General features: G+C 45.7%; 1 protein-coding gene and 1 long non-coding RNA gene across 2 annotated transcripts in view; one reads left to right on the top strand and one right to left on the bottom strand.

Annotated features, from left to right (window-relative positions):
* LOC307209241 overlaps positions 1 to 15,955 on the bottom strand; it is a 45,947-nt gene that overhangs the window by 18,642 nt on the left and 11,350 nt on the right. The gene's annotated exons all lie outside the window — the stretch shown is intronic.
* C2 (complement C2) overlaps positions 308 to 15,955 on the top strand; it is a 45,257-nt gene continuing 29,609 nt past the window's right edge. Inside the window, exons 1-6 of the mRNA XM_079960163.1 lie at positions 308 to 620; positions 5,247 to 5,483; positions 8,899 to 9,084; positions 10,374 to 10,547; positions 11,326 to 11,439; positions 14,265 to 14,401. Coding sequence (XP_079816289.1) covers positions 323 to 620; positions 5,247 to 5,483; positions 8,899 to 9,084; positions 10,374 to 10,547; positions 11,326 to 11,439; positions 14,265 to 14,401 — 1,146 coding nt within the window. The 5' untranslated portion in view covers positions 308 to 322. The remainder of the gene's footprint in view (positions 621 to 5,246; positions 5,484 to 8,898; positions 9,085 to 10,373; positions 10,548 to 11,325; positions 11,440 to 14,264; positions 14,402 to 15,955) is intronic.

The raw sequence follows: 15,955 nt of genomic DNA, 5'->3' as shown, positions 1-15,955 counted from the left end.
CCTGGGAATATCAGCGATTTCTGCCGGACCCTGTTTCTGAAGGCCGAATCCCAGTGATTGTTTGTTTTTTTTCCCTTTAAAAATGTTTAGGGTACTCTCATTTTGACTCAAGAAATCATCGTTTTCTGTGTCCCTCCAGAAAAAAAAGGCATTGTCTGTCCCTATATAACCTTGGCAACCCTATATTAACCTTGATGTTTTTGTGAGTTTGCGAATTATGGGCTTTAGCTACTATAGAAAATGTGCCGGCAGGTTTGCGCCTGTTTGTTTCCTGCGTCGTTAGGAACAGCAGCGGCATATAAGTATAAACCTGAAGGCGGCGATGGAGAATGAGGAAGAGGAATCGAGCCAAGCCCAGGCATTGCGATCGCGGCCGGGAGCAGCAGCTTTCGGCGATCTTGCTCAATCCCCTTTTCTCCCCACTCTGAAGGCGGGTCCGAAAATGATCGGGACGTTTCCCGGCAGCAGCAGCAGCAGCAGCAGGAGCGTTTGGGCCCCAGCGGGGATTTCCCGATCTGCAGCGCTTGCCTGGGAGGCAGGAGGGGACGCCGGGCTCCTCGGACGCGGCTGCACCATGACGGCGCCTCTACTCCTCGTCGCCCTCCTCGCCCTCTTGCCAGGTAGGGGGTGGCCCTGGCAATGGGGCGCGGGAGGGAGAAAGAGACGGGGGTCAGAGGCTGTCGCCCGCCCACCCCTCATTTCTGTCTTCTTTAAAAGAATTCCCCATTTTTTAAACCTGGGGTTTTCCCTAAAACATCTTTTTTATCCCATATTTCCTGATGTTCTTTCCTTTAAAAGGTCTCTTTCTCCAAAGGCTTTCTTTCTCCAGAGGCTTAAAATATATTCCATGCTTTCACATTTTTTAACTGTTTTTGTTCATTGCGGTGCTTTAAAAAAGGTAAAGGGACCCCTGACCACTAGGTCCAGTCGTGACCGACTCTGGGGTTGCGGCGCTCATCTCGCTTTATTGGCCGAGGGAACCGGCGTACAGCTTCCAGGACATGTGGCCAGCATGACTAAGCCGCTTCTGGCGAACCAGAGCAGCGCATGGAAATGCCGTTTACCTTCCCGCCGGAGCGGTACCTATTTATCTACTTGCACTGGCGTGCTTTTGAACTGCTAGGTTGGCAGGAGCAGGGACCAAGCAACGGGAGCTCACCCCGTCGCAGGGATTCGAACTACCGACCTTCTGATTGGCAAGTCCTAGGCTCTGTGGTTTAACCCACAGCGCCACCCGTGTCCCACTGTGGTGCTTTAAGAGGTGATTAATAAATCGACAACAATAAAAAGCTCTTTTCTCTTTCTAGCGGCTTTTATTCCTTGCTGCTCCTGCTTTTTGAATGGACTTTGGCTCCTTTCGGTTTTTTCCACTTTCTTTCTTTTTACAACGCAAATCTCCCTTTATTTGCTCTGAAGTCTCCCTCCCCCTGAATTCAATCGCACTTTGGTGGAGGCTATACTTTTAAAGCTCATTCAACGCACACTCTTTCCCTCAAAGAATTCTGGGCACCGTCTAATTCACCCCTCGCAGAAGTACAGTTGAATTCCCAGCAACCCTTAAATCAACAAACTACAGTGCCCAGAATGCTTTGAGGGCGGAAATGTGCTTTGAAGTTATACCTGAAGGAGTGTCTCCACCCCCATCATTCAGCCCAGACACTGAGGTCCTCCGCCAAGGATCTTCTGGGGGTTCCCTCACTGTGAGAAGTGAAGTTATAGGGAACCAGGCAGAGGGCCTTCATGGTAGTGGCACCCGCCCTGTGGAATGCCCTCCCATCGGAAGTCAAGGAGAAAAAGAACTGCATCTTATAGAAGACATCTGCAGGCAACCTTGTATCGGGAAGTTTTTAATGTTTTACTATGTTTTATATATGCTGCAAGCCACCCAGAGTGGGCGGGGTATAAATAATAAGATGGTGGAATTGGTAGAATTAGATTTAGACTGTGTGCACACTATTCATTTAAATCACATATCCTTCCCCAATGAATCCTGGGAACTGCAGTTTGTCCTTCACAGAACTACAATTCCCAGCACCCTTAATAAACTATAGACCCCAGGATTATTTTGGGGGGAAATGTGCTTTAAATGTGTGGTGTGTGCACAGCGCAAGTCTGACCAGTAAATATGTTTCCTTTACTGAAAAGAAAGCCACAACAACAGAGCAACCCAAAAGTGGCACCGTCGATTCTTTTTTATTTGTTTGTTTTTGCAGATCATTTCAAATGCACTGTTCTAGGCGATCAAAAGTCTAGTACTGCACTAATTGGCAAACTAATATTCTCAGTACAGTGGTACCTCGGGTTACATACGCTTCAGGTTACATACGCTTCAGGTTACAGACTCCGCTAACCCAGAAATAGTTCTTCAGGTTAAGAACTTTGCTTCAGGATGAGAACAGAAATCAGGCTCCAGTGGTGCAGCGGCAGCAGGAGGCCCCATTAGCTAAAGTGGTGCTTCAGGTTAAGAACAGTTTCAGGTTAATTAAGATGAATGTATTGCCTAGAATGTTATTTTTGTTTCAAACACTACAAATTGTTGACAAGATGGAGTGTTTTAGGGGATGGCAGCGAGATATTTCTAAATTTATCTGGCAGGGCAAAAAACCCAGAATAAAATTTAAGATTTTAACTGATGCAAAGGAAAGGGGGGGATTTGCCCTGCCAGACTTGAAACTTTACTATGAATCAGCAGCTTTCTGCTGGTTGAAGGATTGGCTGCTCCTTAAGAACACAGACATTCTAGATTTAGAAGGTTTTAATAACTTCTTTGGGTGGCATGCATATTTGTGGTATGACAAAGTTAAGGTTCATAAAGGCTTTAAAATCATATTGTCAGGAAGGCACTGTACAATGTTTGGATCAGATATAAAGACCTACTGGAGAACAAAACTCCAAGGTGGCTTTCACCAATGGAGGCAAAAGCGTTGAAAAAACTTAACATGGAGTCTAAATGGCCAAAATATTGGGAACTCTTAGAACAGGAGGGTAGTAATTTTAAATTGCAGAGCTTTGAGAAATTAAAGGATAAAGTGAGAGATTGGCTTCACTATTACCAAATAATGGAGGTCTATAAGATGGATAAGAAAATTGGCTTCCAATTGGAAACAGAATTGTTAGAACCCAATACTAAGAATTTATCAAAAATGTATAACTTGCTGCTGAAATGGAATACGCAGGATGAAACAGTTAAATCAACTATGATCAAGTGGGCGCAAGATATTGGTCATAACATTATGTTTGCTGACTGGGAAAGGTTGTGGACCACCGGAATGAAATTTACGGCGTGTAACGCCTTGAGAGAAAATATTATGAAAATGATCTATAGGTGGTACATGACCCCAGTCAAGCTTGCAAAAATCTACCACTTGTCAGATAACAAATGTTGGAAGTGTAAAGAAAATGAAGGCTCATTTTTTCACCTCTGGTGGACGTGCCCAAGGATAAAGGCTTTCTGGGAAATGATATATAATGAAATGAAAAAGATGTTTAAATACACTTTCTTGAAGAAACCAGAGGCCTTTCTCCTAGGTATGGTCAGCCATGTGGTGTTAAAGAAGGACAGAACTTTGTTTTTATATGCAACAACAGCAGCAAGGATCCTTATTGCAAAGTATTGGAAGACATCAGACCTACCCACTCTGGAAGAATGGCAGATGAAGATGGCAGACTACATGGGACTCGCAGAGATGACGGGCAGAATCCGAGACCAGGAGAAAGAGACAGTGGAAGAAGATTGGAAGAAATTTAAGGACTATCTTAACAAATATTACAAGATTAAAGAATGTTAGATTGACATGGATTTAAAAACATTGTGGTTTTCAGAGACATTAGAGTAAGAAAAGGAATAGAATTTGTAAAAAATTTTAGGGAAATAAGGGAATGGAATTGCTGATGGGATAATGAAACTAGAATACAAAACGGTGAGGTATGAGGAAGTCGGGAAAATTAGGTTGAGAAAATAAGTTTTAAAATTATACTTGTTGTTTTTTGTTTGTGTCTGTTTTTTATTGTAGTTGTTTTGTTTTTGTATGTTTTTATTGGAAATTTTAATAAATATTATTTACGACAAGAACAGTTTCAGGTTAAGTATGGACCTCCGGAACGAATTAAGTACTTAACCCGAGGCACCACTGTACATCAAACTGTCAAAAAAACAAAACCCCTGTTGTTATTGGCATCTGTCTGTCTTGAGAGATGATAGAAGAGTGCACCATCGATTGGCAAACTAATATTCTTGGTACGTCAAATTGCCAAAAAAACCTAAAATTTGATACACAAACATGAAACTACAGTGGTACCTCAGGTTAAGTACTTAATTTGTTCCGGAGGTCCATTCTTAACCTGAAACTGTTCTTAACCTGAAGCACCACTTTAGCTAATGGGGCCTCCCGCTGCCGCTGCGCCACCGCCGGAGCACGATTTCTGTTCTCATCCTGAAGCAAAGTTCTTAACCTGAGGTACTATTTCTGGGCTAGCAGAGTCTGTAACCTGAAGCGTATGTAACCTGAAGCATATGTAACCCGAAGTACCACTGTACTAAGCTTTTAAAGTTGAGTTAGTTTTGACAAAACAGGTGCCTCTTTTCCACATTTCCACTGAAGAAAGATCTGGGAAGGGTAGTCAATTAGGCTGGTCCTTGGGCTTGCCAATCAGAAGGTCGGTGGTTCGAATCCCCGCGACGGGGTGAGCTCCCGTTGCTCAGTCCCTGCTCCTGCCAACCTAGCAGTTCGAAAGCACATCAAAGTGCAAGCAGATAAATAGGTACTGCTCCGGCAGGAAGGTAAACGGCGTTTCTGTGCGCTGCTCTGGTTCGCCAGAAGCGGCTCAGTCATGCCGGCCACATGACCCGGAAGCTGTACGCCGGCTCCCTCGGCCAGTAAAACGAGATGAGCGCCACAACCCCAGAGTCGTCCGCGACTGGACCTAATGGTCAGGGGTCCCTTTACCTTATGCCTGTAGCAGAACTAGTGGCAAAATGTATTGAGCTGCACTTCACTTCTTTGCAGAATCACTTCTCTGAATGCTCCTTTCTGTCAAAACAGCAGCAGGAATATCCCTGTAAGTCTGAGGGACCTGTGTTTTGATCTGAGGCAGAGCTCTTCCTAACAGCTTCGTAGGCTGAAGCCCCAACGCGAAAAATCAGTAGCACTACTTACTCCAGGTTCAGAGTGCAGCCTGACGGAGGGTTGGAATCCTAAAGCGGTTTTAAATTCAGGCAGCTGACGCCCATTTCCTATCCTTCACAGCCGTAGCTACACAAGAACCGGCCCTCGATGCAACTCCATCGTGCCCAGAGTCTGTGTCTATCCGAGGTGGCACCGTGTCACTCTCAGACGGGTTTCGCCCAGGAAGCATCCTCACCTATTTCTGCCCTGATGGCAGCTATCCGTATCCAACCCGAAGCCGGATCTGCCAGTCAGACGGGAAGTGGACTCCGATGCGTTCCTCAGGCAAAAGCCCTCTCAGCCAAGCACTGTGTCGAAGTAAGTGAGCGTTGCTGGCTACTTTGGGGTTTTCTGGAGGGCTTATGGAGTACAGTGGTACCTCAGGTTACATACGCTTCAGGTTACAGACTCCGTTAACCCAGAAATAGTGCTTCAAGTTAAGAACTTTGCTTCAGGATGAGAACAGAAATCGTGCTCTGGCGGCGTGGCGGCAGCAGGAGGCCCCATTAGCTAAAGTGGTGCTTCAGGTTAAGAACAGTTTCAGGTTAAGAACGGACCTCCGGAATGAATTAAGTACTTAACCCGAGGTACCACTGTAAAACGAAGATCATGGCTACTGGTCCCATCACCTCCTGGCAAATAGAAGGGGAAGAAATGGAGGCAGTGAGAGATTTTACTTTCTTGGGCTCCATGATCACTGCAGATGGTGACAGCAGTCACGAAATTAAAAGACGCCTGCTTCTTGGGAGAAGGGCAATGACAGGCCTAGACAGCATCTTGAGAAGTAGAGACATCACCTTGCCAACAAAGGTCCGTATAGTTAAAGCTATGGTTTTCCCAGTAGTGATGTATGGAAGTGAGAGCTGGACCATAAAGAAGGCTGATCGCCGAAGAATTGATGCTTTTGAATTATGGTGCTGGAGGAGACTCTTGAGAGTCCCATGGACTGCAAGAAGATCAAACCTCTCCATTCTGAAGGAAATCAGCCCTGAGTGCTCACTGGAAGGACAGATTGTGAAGCTGAGGCTCCAGTACTTTGGCCACCTCATGAGAAGAGAAGACTCCCTGGAGAAGACCCTGATGTTGGGAAAGATGGAGGGCACAAGGAGAAGGGGGCGACAGAGGACGAGATGGTTGGATAGTGTTTTCGAGGTTACCTGCATGAGTCTGACCAAGCTGCGGGGGGCAGTGGAGGACAGGAGTGCCTGGCGTTCTCTGGTCCATGGGGTCACGAAGAGTCGGACACGACTAAACGACTAAACAACAACAACAACCACTGTAATCAGATAGAAGTATGTGTTATTGCCTCTTACTGAGAGCTGCATTTACTTGGACTTGATCTGCTGGGAACTGGGTGCTAGAGTGTGGGGTTGGAGAAGGTGGTGGATCGGTCCAGAACCCAAATATAGGGACACCTCACATCTCATTTTTCACTATTATACCGCTTTAAACAGGCTCCCCACCCCAAAAAAACCCCTGGAACTGTCATTTGTTAAGGGTGTTTGGAATTGTAGCACTCTGTGAGAGGTAAACAACAGTTTCCAGGATGCTCTGGGGGAAGCCATGACTGTTAAAGTCGCTTGAGCGAGAGATGGCATTTCCTGAGGTATCCCAGAATGCATCACCCAGGAATTGTCATGGGGCAGAGGGAGACACAGGTCCCACGTTACACCTTTTTGGAAGCGTCGGTGAAAGGAGAGGGGATATCTCCAGCGATCAGTGCCCGTATTATGATGTTGGTGTTGATGACGATGATTGATGCCAAAATCCAGCATCGCCTGAGCTTTGCGAGTGCAGCTTTCTCCTGACTGAAGTGCAGAGTGTTTGAGGACTGGGACATTTGCAGGGAAACCAAAATGCCTGTTTACAAAGTTATTCTATTACCAACCTTACTGTATGCCTGTGAAACATGGACCACTTATAAATGCCATCTCCAACTGCTCGAAAGATTCCATCAACGGTGTCGCCGAAAATTTGTACACATCACTTGGGAAGACAGGCGAACTAATACCAGTGTACTGGAAGAAGCAAAGATCATCAGTGTTGAAGCAATGATTCTTCAACATCAACTTCGTTGGACTGGTCGTGTTGTTTGGATGCCTGATTACCATCTTCCGAACTTACCCGATAACCATCTATTCCGAACTTAAGAATGGAAAGTGAAATATTGGTGGAAAACAAAATCTTTAAAAATGTAGTATTGTTGTTGTGGTTCTTTAGTCGTTTAGTCGTGTCCAACTCTTTGTGACCCTATGGACCAGAGCATGCCAGGCACTCCTGTCTTCCACTGCCTCCCGCAGTTTGGTCGAACTCATGCTGGTAGCTTCAAGAACACTGTCCAACCATCTCGTCCTCTGTCGTCCCCTTCTCCTTGTGCCCTCAGTCTTTCCCAACATCAGGGTCTTTTCCAGGGAGTCTTTTCTTCTCATGAGGTGGCCAAAGTATTGGAGCCTCAGCTTCAGGATGAAAGACTGGCCTGCGAGCGCTCTAATTGGAGAATAGCCTTGACGAAAGGTGTCATGGACTTTGAAGAACTCAGGGAGAAAGGGAGAAAAAGCTTTGAGGAAGGCATGTTTGGCAAACCCTCACCATGATTAACTCCCACTTGGAAACCTATGTCCCCACTGTGGAAGGACGTGTGGATCCAGAATTGGCCTCCACAGTCACTTATGGACATACCATTAAGACTGTGTTCATGGAAGACAATCGTACTCGGCTACAAGTGATCGGCAAAGAATAATAATAATAATATGATGATGGCATCTATCTGTCTTGGGAGACAATTCAGCACTAGCAAACTAGTGCTGTGCTGTTAAGAAAAAGAAAGGGTGAAGATGGGGGGGGGGACACACTGGTAATTTCCTCCTCCCCGAGCAGAGAACAGAAGTGGACTCATAAAGTGCAGTTCACCACTAATCTCCTGCTGTGCTGAAAAGGGAAGCAACAAAATGGGCATATCCTGAAAGAGGAAACTTCTAATTCATGCTGAATAGGACTTAAATACTGAGTACACATCGTAGAAGACTCCTGGCTATGAAGAAGGGCTTTGCAGGAGAATGTACAGTGATACCTCGGGTTAAGAACTTAATTCGTTCTGGAGGTCCGTTCTTAACCTGAAACTGTTCTTAACCTGAGGTACCACATTAGCTAACGGGGCCTCCCGCTGCCACCGCACGATTTCCGTTCTCATCTTGAGGTAAAGTTCTTAACCCGAGGTACTATTTCTGGGTTAGCGGAGTCTGTAACCTGAAGCGCCTGTAACCTGAGGTACCGCTGTACAGTCATACCTCATGTTATGTCCGCTTCATGTTACATTCTTTCAGGTTACATCCCACAGTGACCCAGAAGTACCGGAAACGGTTACTTCCGGGTTTCGCCGCTCGTGCATGCGCAGGAGCGCAAAAATGATGTTGCGCGCATGCGCAGAAGCGCAAAAATGATGTTGCGCGCATGTGCAGAAGCGGTGAATTGCAACCTGCGTGTGCGCAGACACGCCGCTACGGGTTGCGTTCTTTTCATGTTGCGAACGGGCCTCCGGAACAGATCCCGTTTGCAACCAGAGGTACCACTGTATGAAGTATTGCGTGGAACAGCCGTTTTAATTCTGCTTCCTGGTAATTGCAAAAGGATAATTGACGCCAATATGGAATCTGCCTGCTCTGGCATTATTTTGGATTCTGGGCCACGATAGCCTTGTTCCATGTGCTCTGTCCTTGTCCTTCCTCCTTTGCAGAGATAAGCTGTCCTCCGCAGAGGTCCTTTGAAAATGGCTCCTTTGGCCCGCGGCAAAGCTTGCATCCTGTGGGCGCCGTCCTCAGCTTTGAGTGTTCAGATGGATACCAGCTCCTGGGTTCCTCCAGGCGGCACTGCCTGCCCAATGGACGCTGGAACGGGACTTCTCCAGTTTGTGAGGACGGAGGTATATCCTTAAATACTCCTCTCCCACCTCGACCACACACACACTTGCACATGTACCATGCACACACCTTCTGCACTAAATAGCCTAATTTATGCAAGTTGCAGAATTGAGCTTTGCATATATATATATGTATATATATGTGTGTGTGTGTGTGTGTATGCCTTGTTCATTTTGCGTCATTAGAGAACTGAATTAGTTCAGATGTTTGGGATTTTCTGTTTGCTTGGAATGCAGTGCCTTGGTTGCATATATGACTAGGAAAAAAATGAAATATGGTGTACACATTGATGACCAAATTCTTCATTTCTAGTTCAAAAATCTGGCCCAGCCCAGCCCGTCCACATGTTTTTGAGAGGTGCATGGGGAAGTTGCAAAGAACATTTCTCACAAGATGTGTACTCCCTACTAGATGTGTTTAGGATGACAACACTAGGGTCAAACTACATGTTACGTTTTTCACACCATTTGCCCTTGAGTACAATATATTTCTTTGACAAATATCCAGTGACCCAGTTGGGAAGCCTAGCATGAATACAGGTGGGCTTTAACCCTTTGCCCTTTGCCATAGCCTCAATCCACACTGTCCCCCTCCGCCTTCTATTGGTATGGAGGGGGGCTCCTCTTGGAGCAAATGGACAATTCCCACCCCCACCCCCAATGTGCAAATAGCCAGCATGGGGTCTCTCTCTGGATTGGGACCACAGTGGGTTAAAAAACCCTTTCTCTTACACAATAGATAAAGGGACCCCTGACCATTAGGTCCAGTCGTGACCGACTCTGGGGTTGCGGCGCTCATCTCGCTTTATTGGCGGAGGGAGCCGGCGTACAGCTTCCAGGTCATGGGGCCAGCATGACTAAGCCACTTCTGGCGAACCAGAGCAGCGCACAGAAACGCCGTTTACCTTCCCACTGGAGCGGTACCTATTTATCTATTTGCACTTTGACGTGCTTTCGAACTGCTAGGTTGGCAGGAGCAGGGACCGAGCAACGGGAGCTCACCCCGTCATGGGGATTCGAACCGCCGACCTTCTGACCGGCAAGTCCTAGACTCTGTGGTTTAGCCCACAGCGCCACCTGCGTCCTACACAATGCTCCCCTGTAATAACTTGAGGGCAAATGGTATGACTAACATAACAGGTAGTTTGGCTCATAGTTGGTTTTGGGCCATGGAATTTGCTGCAATATGCAGTTGGAGATGTGCTTTGCTTGTGGTGGTGCTTGCCATATGATATATAACTCCACGTATCCTGTGTTTCTTTTCATTTCATTTATGCACGTCCTCTCTGCAGCGGGGCACTGCCCAAGCGTTGCCATCCCGCCAGGGGCAATTGCTACAGGGGGGCGCAACCGACTTGGTGACCGGGTCTCCTTCCAGTGTCAGAGTGGCCTGGACTTGGTGGGGTCTTCCCAGCGAGTCTGCACTCCAGAGGGTGAATGGTCAGGAGCTGAGCCAAGTTGTAGAGGTAAGCATCACAAACACACACACACACACACACACACACACACACACACACACCCCAACCATCTTCTGTTTCCCCGGGCTTCCTGTATCCTTTTTCTCTTGCTCTTCTCTCATATGTCCCTTCCTTTAATCTTTTGTTTTGTTTTGTTTTGTTAAACCTTTAATGCTACCTAGTTTTTGGAATTTCCTTCTTCCGGATATTCCCTCTGAAGTGTAGGTGGGATCCCATGAGGCAAGACACAGCAATAACAGAAAGAACCTTTCTTGAACTACATAGCTGGATAACTGGTGCAATGCAACTGCTTATATACATTTCTGAAAGCCAGGGCCACTCCCAACGTGATTGGCTGTCTAAACTTCCAAGCTGCGAATCATGACTCAGAGTTTAAGGGCCAATGGCAGAGGCCCAAATCCTGAAATGTTTTGTGATTGGATATCATGTATCGAATCAGAACACAGGAGCTCAGAATCCTTAGTCCAGACAAACACAGAACACTGAAAACATAACAGCCTCTACTTCACCTTCCGCAGGGGGAGCCACAGGGGAACTGCAGAAAGAATGTGGTTGGTCAAGGGAGCTGTGGACTCGGAAAGGTTGAAAGCCACCCGTCTAATTCATTATAATGTGATTTCCTGTGCACAGCAGGGCAGGGTCTGTCTATGGTCTTTCTATATCACTTACACCCCACACCCCTTTTGGAGAACAAGTCTCGACACCTTTGCCGTCTTGTCTCACGGTGACAGAAAGCACCCCCAAACCCTTTTCTCTTTCCTTACAGCTCCCTATTCTTACGATAGGGCTGAAGATGTCAGAGCTGAATTTGGAGCCTCGTTTACTGAAGTTTTGAGCGACGTGTCATCTTCTGGTCCTGACCCGTCTGAGACCACTGCAGGCGAGTCTGAGCCCCGATGTAGTTTCTGTAGGCCAAGCTGGGACTCGGAGCAGAGACAGAGAGTCACATATTATTTTAAAGGGGTGCTTTCCGTGGGGTTACAGTGGTACCTCAGGTTACATACGCTTCAGGTTACATACACTTCAGGTTATAGACTCTGCTAACCCAGAAATAGTACCTCAGGTAAAGAACTTTGCTTCAGGATGAGAACAGAAATCGTGCTCCGGCGGCAGCAGGAGGCCCCATTAGCTAAAGTGGTGCTTCAGGTTAAGAACAGTTTCAGGTTAAGAACAGATCTCCAGAACGAATTAAGTATTTAACCCGAGGTACCACTGTATTTCCATCAGCCTTCTCAATCCTTCTTGGCTACTTTGTTAAGAATTGCAAGCTTTGTGGATTAGGGGAAAGCTGTGAACATAGTGTAACTTGATTTCAGTATGGCTTTTGACAAAGTTCCCCACGATATTCTCCCCATGATATATATACTTTGGTGTGAAACAGGTAGGAAGCCGTGTTGGTCTGATGGAGTAGAAATAAATAAAATTAAAATTAAAAAATTGTCCAGTGGCACCTTAGAGACCAACTAAGTTTGTTCTTGGTATTAGCTTTCGTGTGCATGCTACTGGACAATTTTTTTGTTTTTTAAAAATACAGGTGAAACTCGGAAAATTAGAATATCGTGGAGTTAATGAAGCACAGTGGACCAACACCCGCTGATGATGTGGCTCCCCAAATCTCTCTTCTGATGAGAGCAGCTTTTGCATCTCATTTGGAAACCAAGGAGTCTGGAGGAAGAATGGGGAGGCACACAGTGCCAAATGGTTGAAGTCCAGTGTGAAGTTTCCACAGCCTGTGTTGATTTGGGGAGCCATGTCATCAGCTGGTGTTGGTCCACTGTGCTTCATTAACTCCATGATATTCTAATTTTCATTAAGTCCAGGGTCAGTGCAGCCGTCTACCAGGAGATTTTGGAGCACTTCATGCTTCCTTCCGCGGACGAGCTTTATGGGGATGCTGACTTCATTTTCCAGCAGGACTTTGGCACCTGCCCACACTGCCAAAAGTACCAAAACCTGGTACAATGACCATGGGATTACTGTGCTTGATTGGCCAGCAAATTTGCCTGACCTGAACCCCATAGAGAATCTATGGGGCATTGCCAAGAGAAAGATGAGAGACATGAGACCAAGCAATGCAGAAGAGCTGAAGGCTGCTATTGAAGCATCCTGGTCTTCCATAACACCTCAGCAGTGCCACAGGCTGATAGCATTCATGGCACGCAGCATTGAGGCAGTAATTGATGCAAAAGGGGCCCAAACCAAGTACTGAGTACAGTACATGTGCATGCTTCTACTTCTCAGAGGTCCAATATTGGTCTATTTGCAGTCCTTGTTTTGCTGATTTCATTTAATATTCTAATTTTCTGAGATTGTTAATTTGGGGTTTTCATCAGCTGTACGCCATGATCATCACAATCATAACAAATAAAGGCTTGACATATCTCGCTTTGCATGTCATGAGTCTATCTCATATATTAGTTTCACCTTTTAAGTTGAATTACTGAAATAAATGAACTTTTCCATGATATTCTAACTTTCCGAGTTTCACCTGTATATTTTTGGTGTGAAACGTCACCACTATGCTGATGACACGCAGCTGCATTCCTCCGTTTCATCCAAGTCAGGCGAAGTTGTGCAGGTCTGATTTGTGCAATTGTACTCCAGCTGGCTTTATTTTTAGCGGAAAGCAAGCTAGAAACCTTCCGAATAAAAGAAACGTAGCATCATTTTATGGTGAGCCTCTGCTTGCGTTTGGGGTTCATTTTTGCCATGAAAGGCATCATCAGGGCTTCATTTGAATTTACGCCAGGCACATTAGCCCCAAACTTACTTTCAGGGCCAAACTGCACATCCTATTACATGCATCTTTGCATTCTTACAGCTGTGTGTGTTTTAAAATACCAGCCATGGGAGCTCCAGATTCGGATCAAAACTACAGCTTGGAAAGAAGAGTAAACTCCCCTCCGCCAGGGCCATGGACCCCGTCTGGATAAGCGGGTCATAGCTGTCAACCGTCCCTTATTTGGTGGGAAAGTCCCTTATCCCAGTGCTGTGTCCCGCTGCTGTCCCTTATTGATGATGTCCCTTAAATTTCCCTGGTTTCAAAGGAAGCAGCTCCTCTCCCTCCCTCCCTCCCTGCCGGCCAGGGAGGAGGGAGGCTCCAACTGCGTTGCTTGGCTGCGTTGCTCACCCAATAAGGAGTCTAAGAACGACTGGGGGTTGGAGCTCGCATGCCTTGTGCCGATCAAATCGGCTGCGTTGCCTGGGGATTCGCCTTTGCTCAGCGCTTCCCAGCGGAGAGGTGACGGTGGTTTTCCTTGCTGCATCCCCTTTGCCGGGTTGCTACACTGTGGGAACCACCGCTTGAGGCTTCGTTTGGCTGCTGGCTGGGCTTTCTGCCTTTGGCTTGGAGGGGCTCAGAAGTTGAACATACCTGTGCTTCGAAAATCCCTTATTTTGGCTGCTGATCCCTTATTTTCGAGGCTGCAGGTCCCTTATTTTCAAATCTGTAAGTTGACAGCTATGAAGCAGGTTCTCGCAGCTGCTATTAAACGAAAACGAAAACCCACCAATGTGACGGTTCATTTAAAGCGATGTGTAGTTTGTCTCTCAGCTCTGGAATGTGTGAAACAAGGTTGGCAGAGGGGGTGTTGTGTTTCTCGTGTGAGAAGCTGCTTACAAACTGAATAAACATAACCAACTGATCTGCGGTGAGGGGTTCCACAAATTTTGATGGTTTTGATGGTTTCTCTTTCCCCATAATAGCTCCTTCATTAGGACGACGGCTTATACTCTCCAAAGACAGCTTCCTATATGTCTACTTTCTTGTGGATGCATCTCACAGCGTAACTGAGCCCAACTTCAACATCTCTAAGCAGTGTCTGGAGGTCATAATCACCAGGGTAGGTTTGTACGAATGCGACATTGTACTTTTTTTAAAAAAAATCAGTTTTCAATTACAATAATCCAATAGTAGCCTCATTATATCAATGCCAAATTAAAATTCCCAATATCAATCATTCAAATATCAAATTACTTAATTAGGTGGGCCCCCACAGCTAGAATTGATGGTTTGATTATTTACTTTATTTCTGCATTCCAAAATCTTATTAATTTCAGTTACTCCAGTCATAATAGTGATCCCTTATACAACAGCTGCAATATTTATAACTTCTATTCGTATAGACTCATTTAATGATTTGTTTGTCTGCAAGTGAAGATCTCATACATCCTTGTTCCTCCTGTGTGTGATATTTATTCTGTCCATGTTGTTTTTTCCTGTCCTTGAAAAATATTATGTCTATCTTCACCAGTTGTTGCTGCTATCCGTCATGCCTTGTGCAGAGCTGATATCCTGATGTTATTCCAAAGGTTTCTCCCTCAGTCCCGTGCTTCTTTGCTTTTGCAACTTTTAATGATAGCTGCAAAAGTTTTGACTTTGTACTTTTAGGTCCGTTTGCTAGTACAATGTTGATTTCTAGTTCCCCTAGAGCCCATTCACGCAGGGTGTGCATGCAATGTACAAATATAATAATAATAATAATAATAATAATAATAATAATAATAATAATGGATGGTATTCTCCCATCAGAGCCTGCCTACTTCTTAATCTAATCTTCACAGGCCTTGTAGGCCAAGCCCACGTGGGAATTGGGCAAATCTGTCCATTTCAATTTTTCTCGGCTTCTATTCCCCTCTACCCTGGTTTTAATTTCAGTTTTCCACATCAGCTTGTGGCATGTTAGTCGTCATGAAAAAGCTGTCAGCATTTTAGCGCCATTTTCTCCTAAACTTCACCTTTTTGCAACACAATTTCCCCCCGATGTCATTTTCACCGACAACACATGTTTTCCTCCACACGTACATACATTTGTGTACTCGTCATTTATCTGAAGAAGCACATTGCAAAAAAAATGGGGAAAGTGTGGATTTGGGAAGATGGCGGTGTTTCGGAAAGTGGGCAATGAGGTAGAGTCGCTTTTAAATGTCGATGGAATAAAATTTATCCCACACCCATAAGCCCACATTTGGTTGGGGCAAAGGTGTTGCCAGAAAATGGGGGGCTCGCTTAGGGCCAGACCCCCTTTATCTGCGTCACTGTTGCTGAAGACTAGGTTCTTCCGTCAGAGCAGGAAGGAAAAAGAAGGCAACCAGGGAAAAATACAAACTGGGCTGTTAAGCCTTTGGTTGTTTTATTTGTTGTGGCAAAGTTTCAGCCTATCTAAAAGCAAAGAAAGGGCCTTCTCTGTTGCCACATCCAGACTTTGGATCTCATATACCTGGGAAGGTTGGCCTTGCCCTGTTTTGCTGACATTTTTCTGCAGCGTTAAGAACTTCCTACTTAAAATGCCCCTTTGGCATTTAGCAACTCTGCCTGCCCCTTTGTTATCACCGTCTACTAGCCTTATGTGCAATCCTTCTATTTTCCCTTCTATCTAGCTTTTATTAATATTGTG

Source organism: Podarcis cretensis (genome assembly GCF_951804945.1).
Source record: "Podarcis cretensis genome assembly, chromosome: 2".
Taxonomy (NCBI): domain Eukaryota; kingdom Metazoa; phylum Chordata; class Lepidosauria; order Squamata; family Lacertidae; genus Podarcis; species Podarcis cretensis.
Note: the sequence above shows the minus strand (reverse complement) of the source record. Positions and strands in the feature narration are given on the sequence as shown.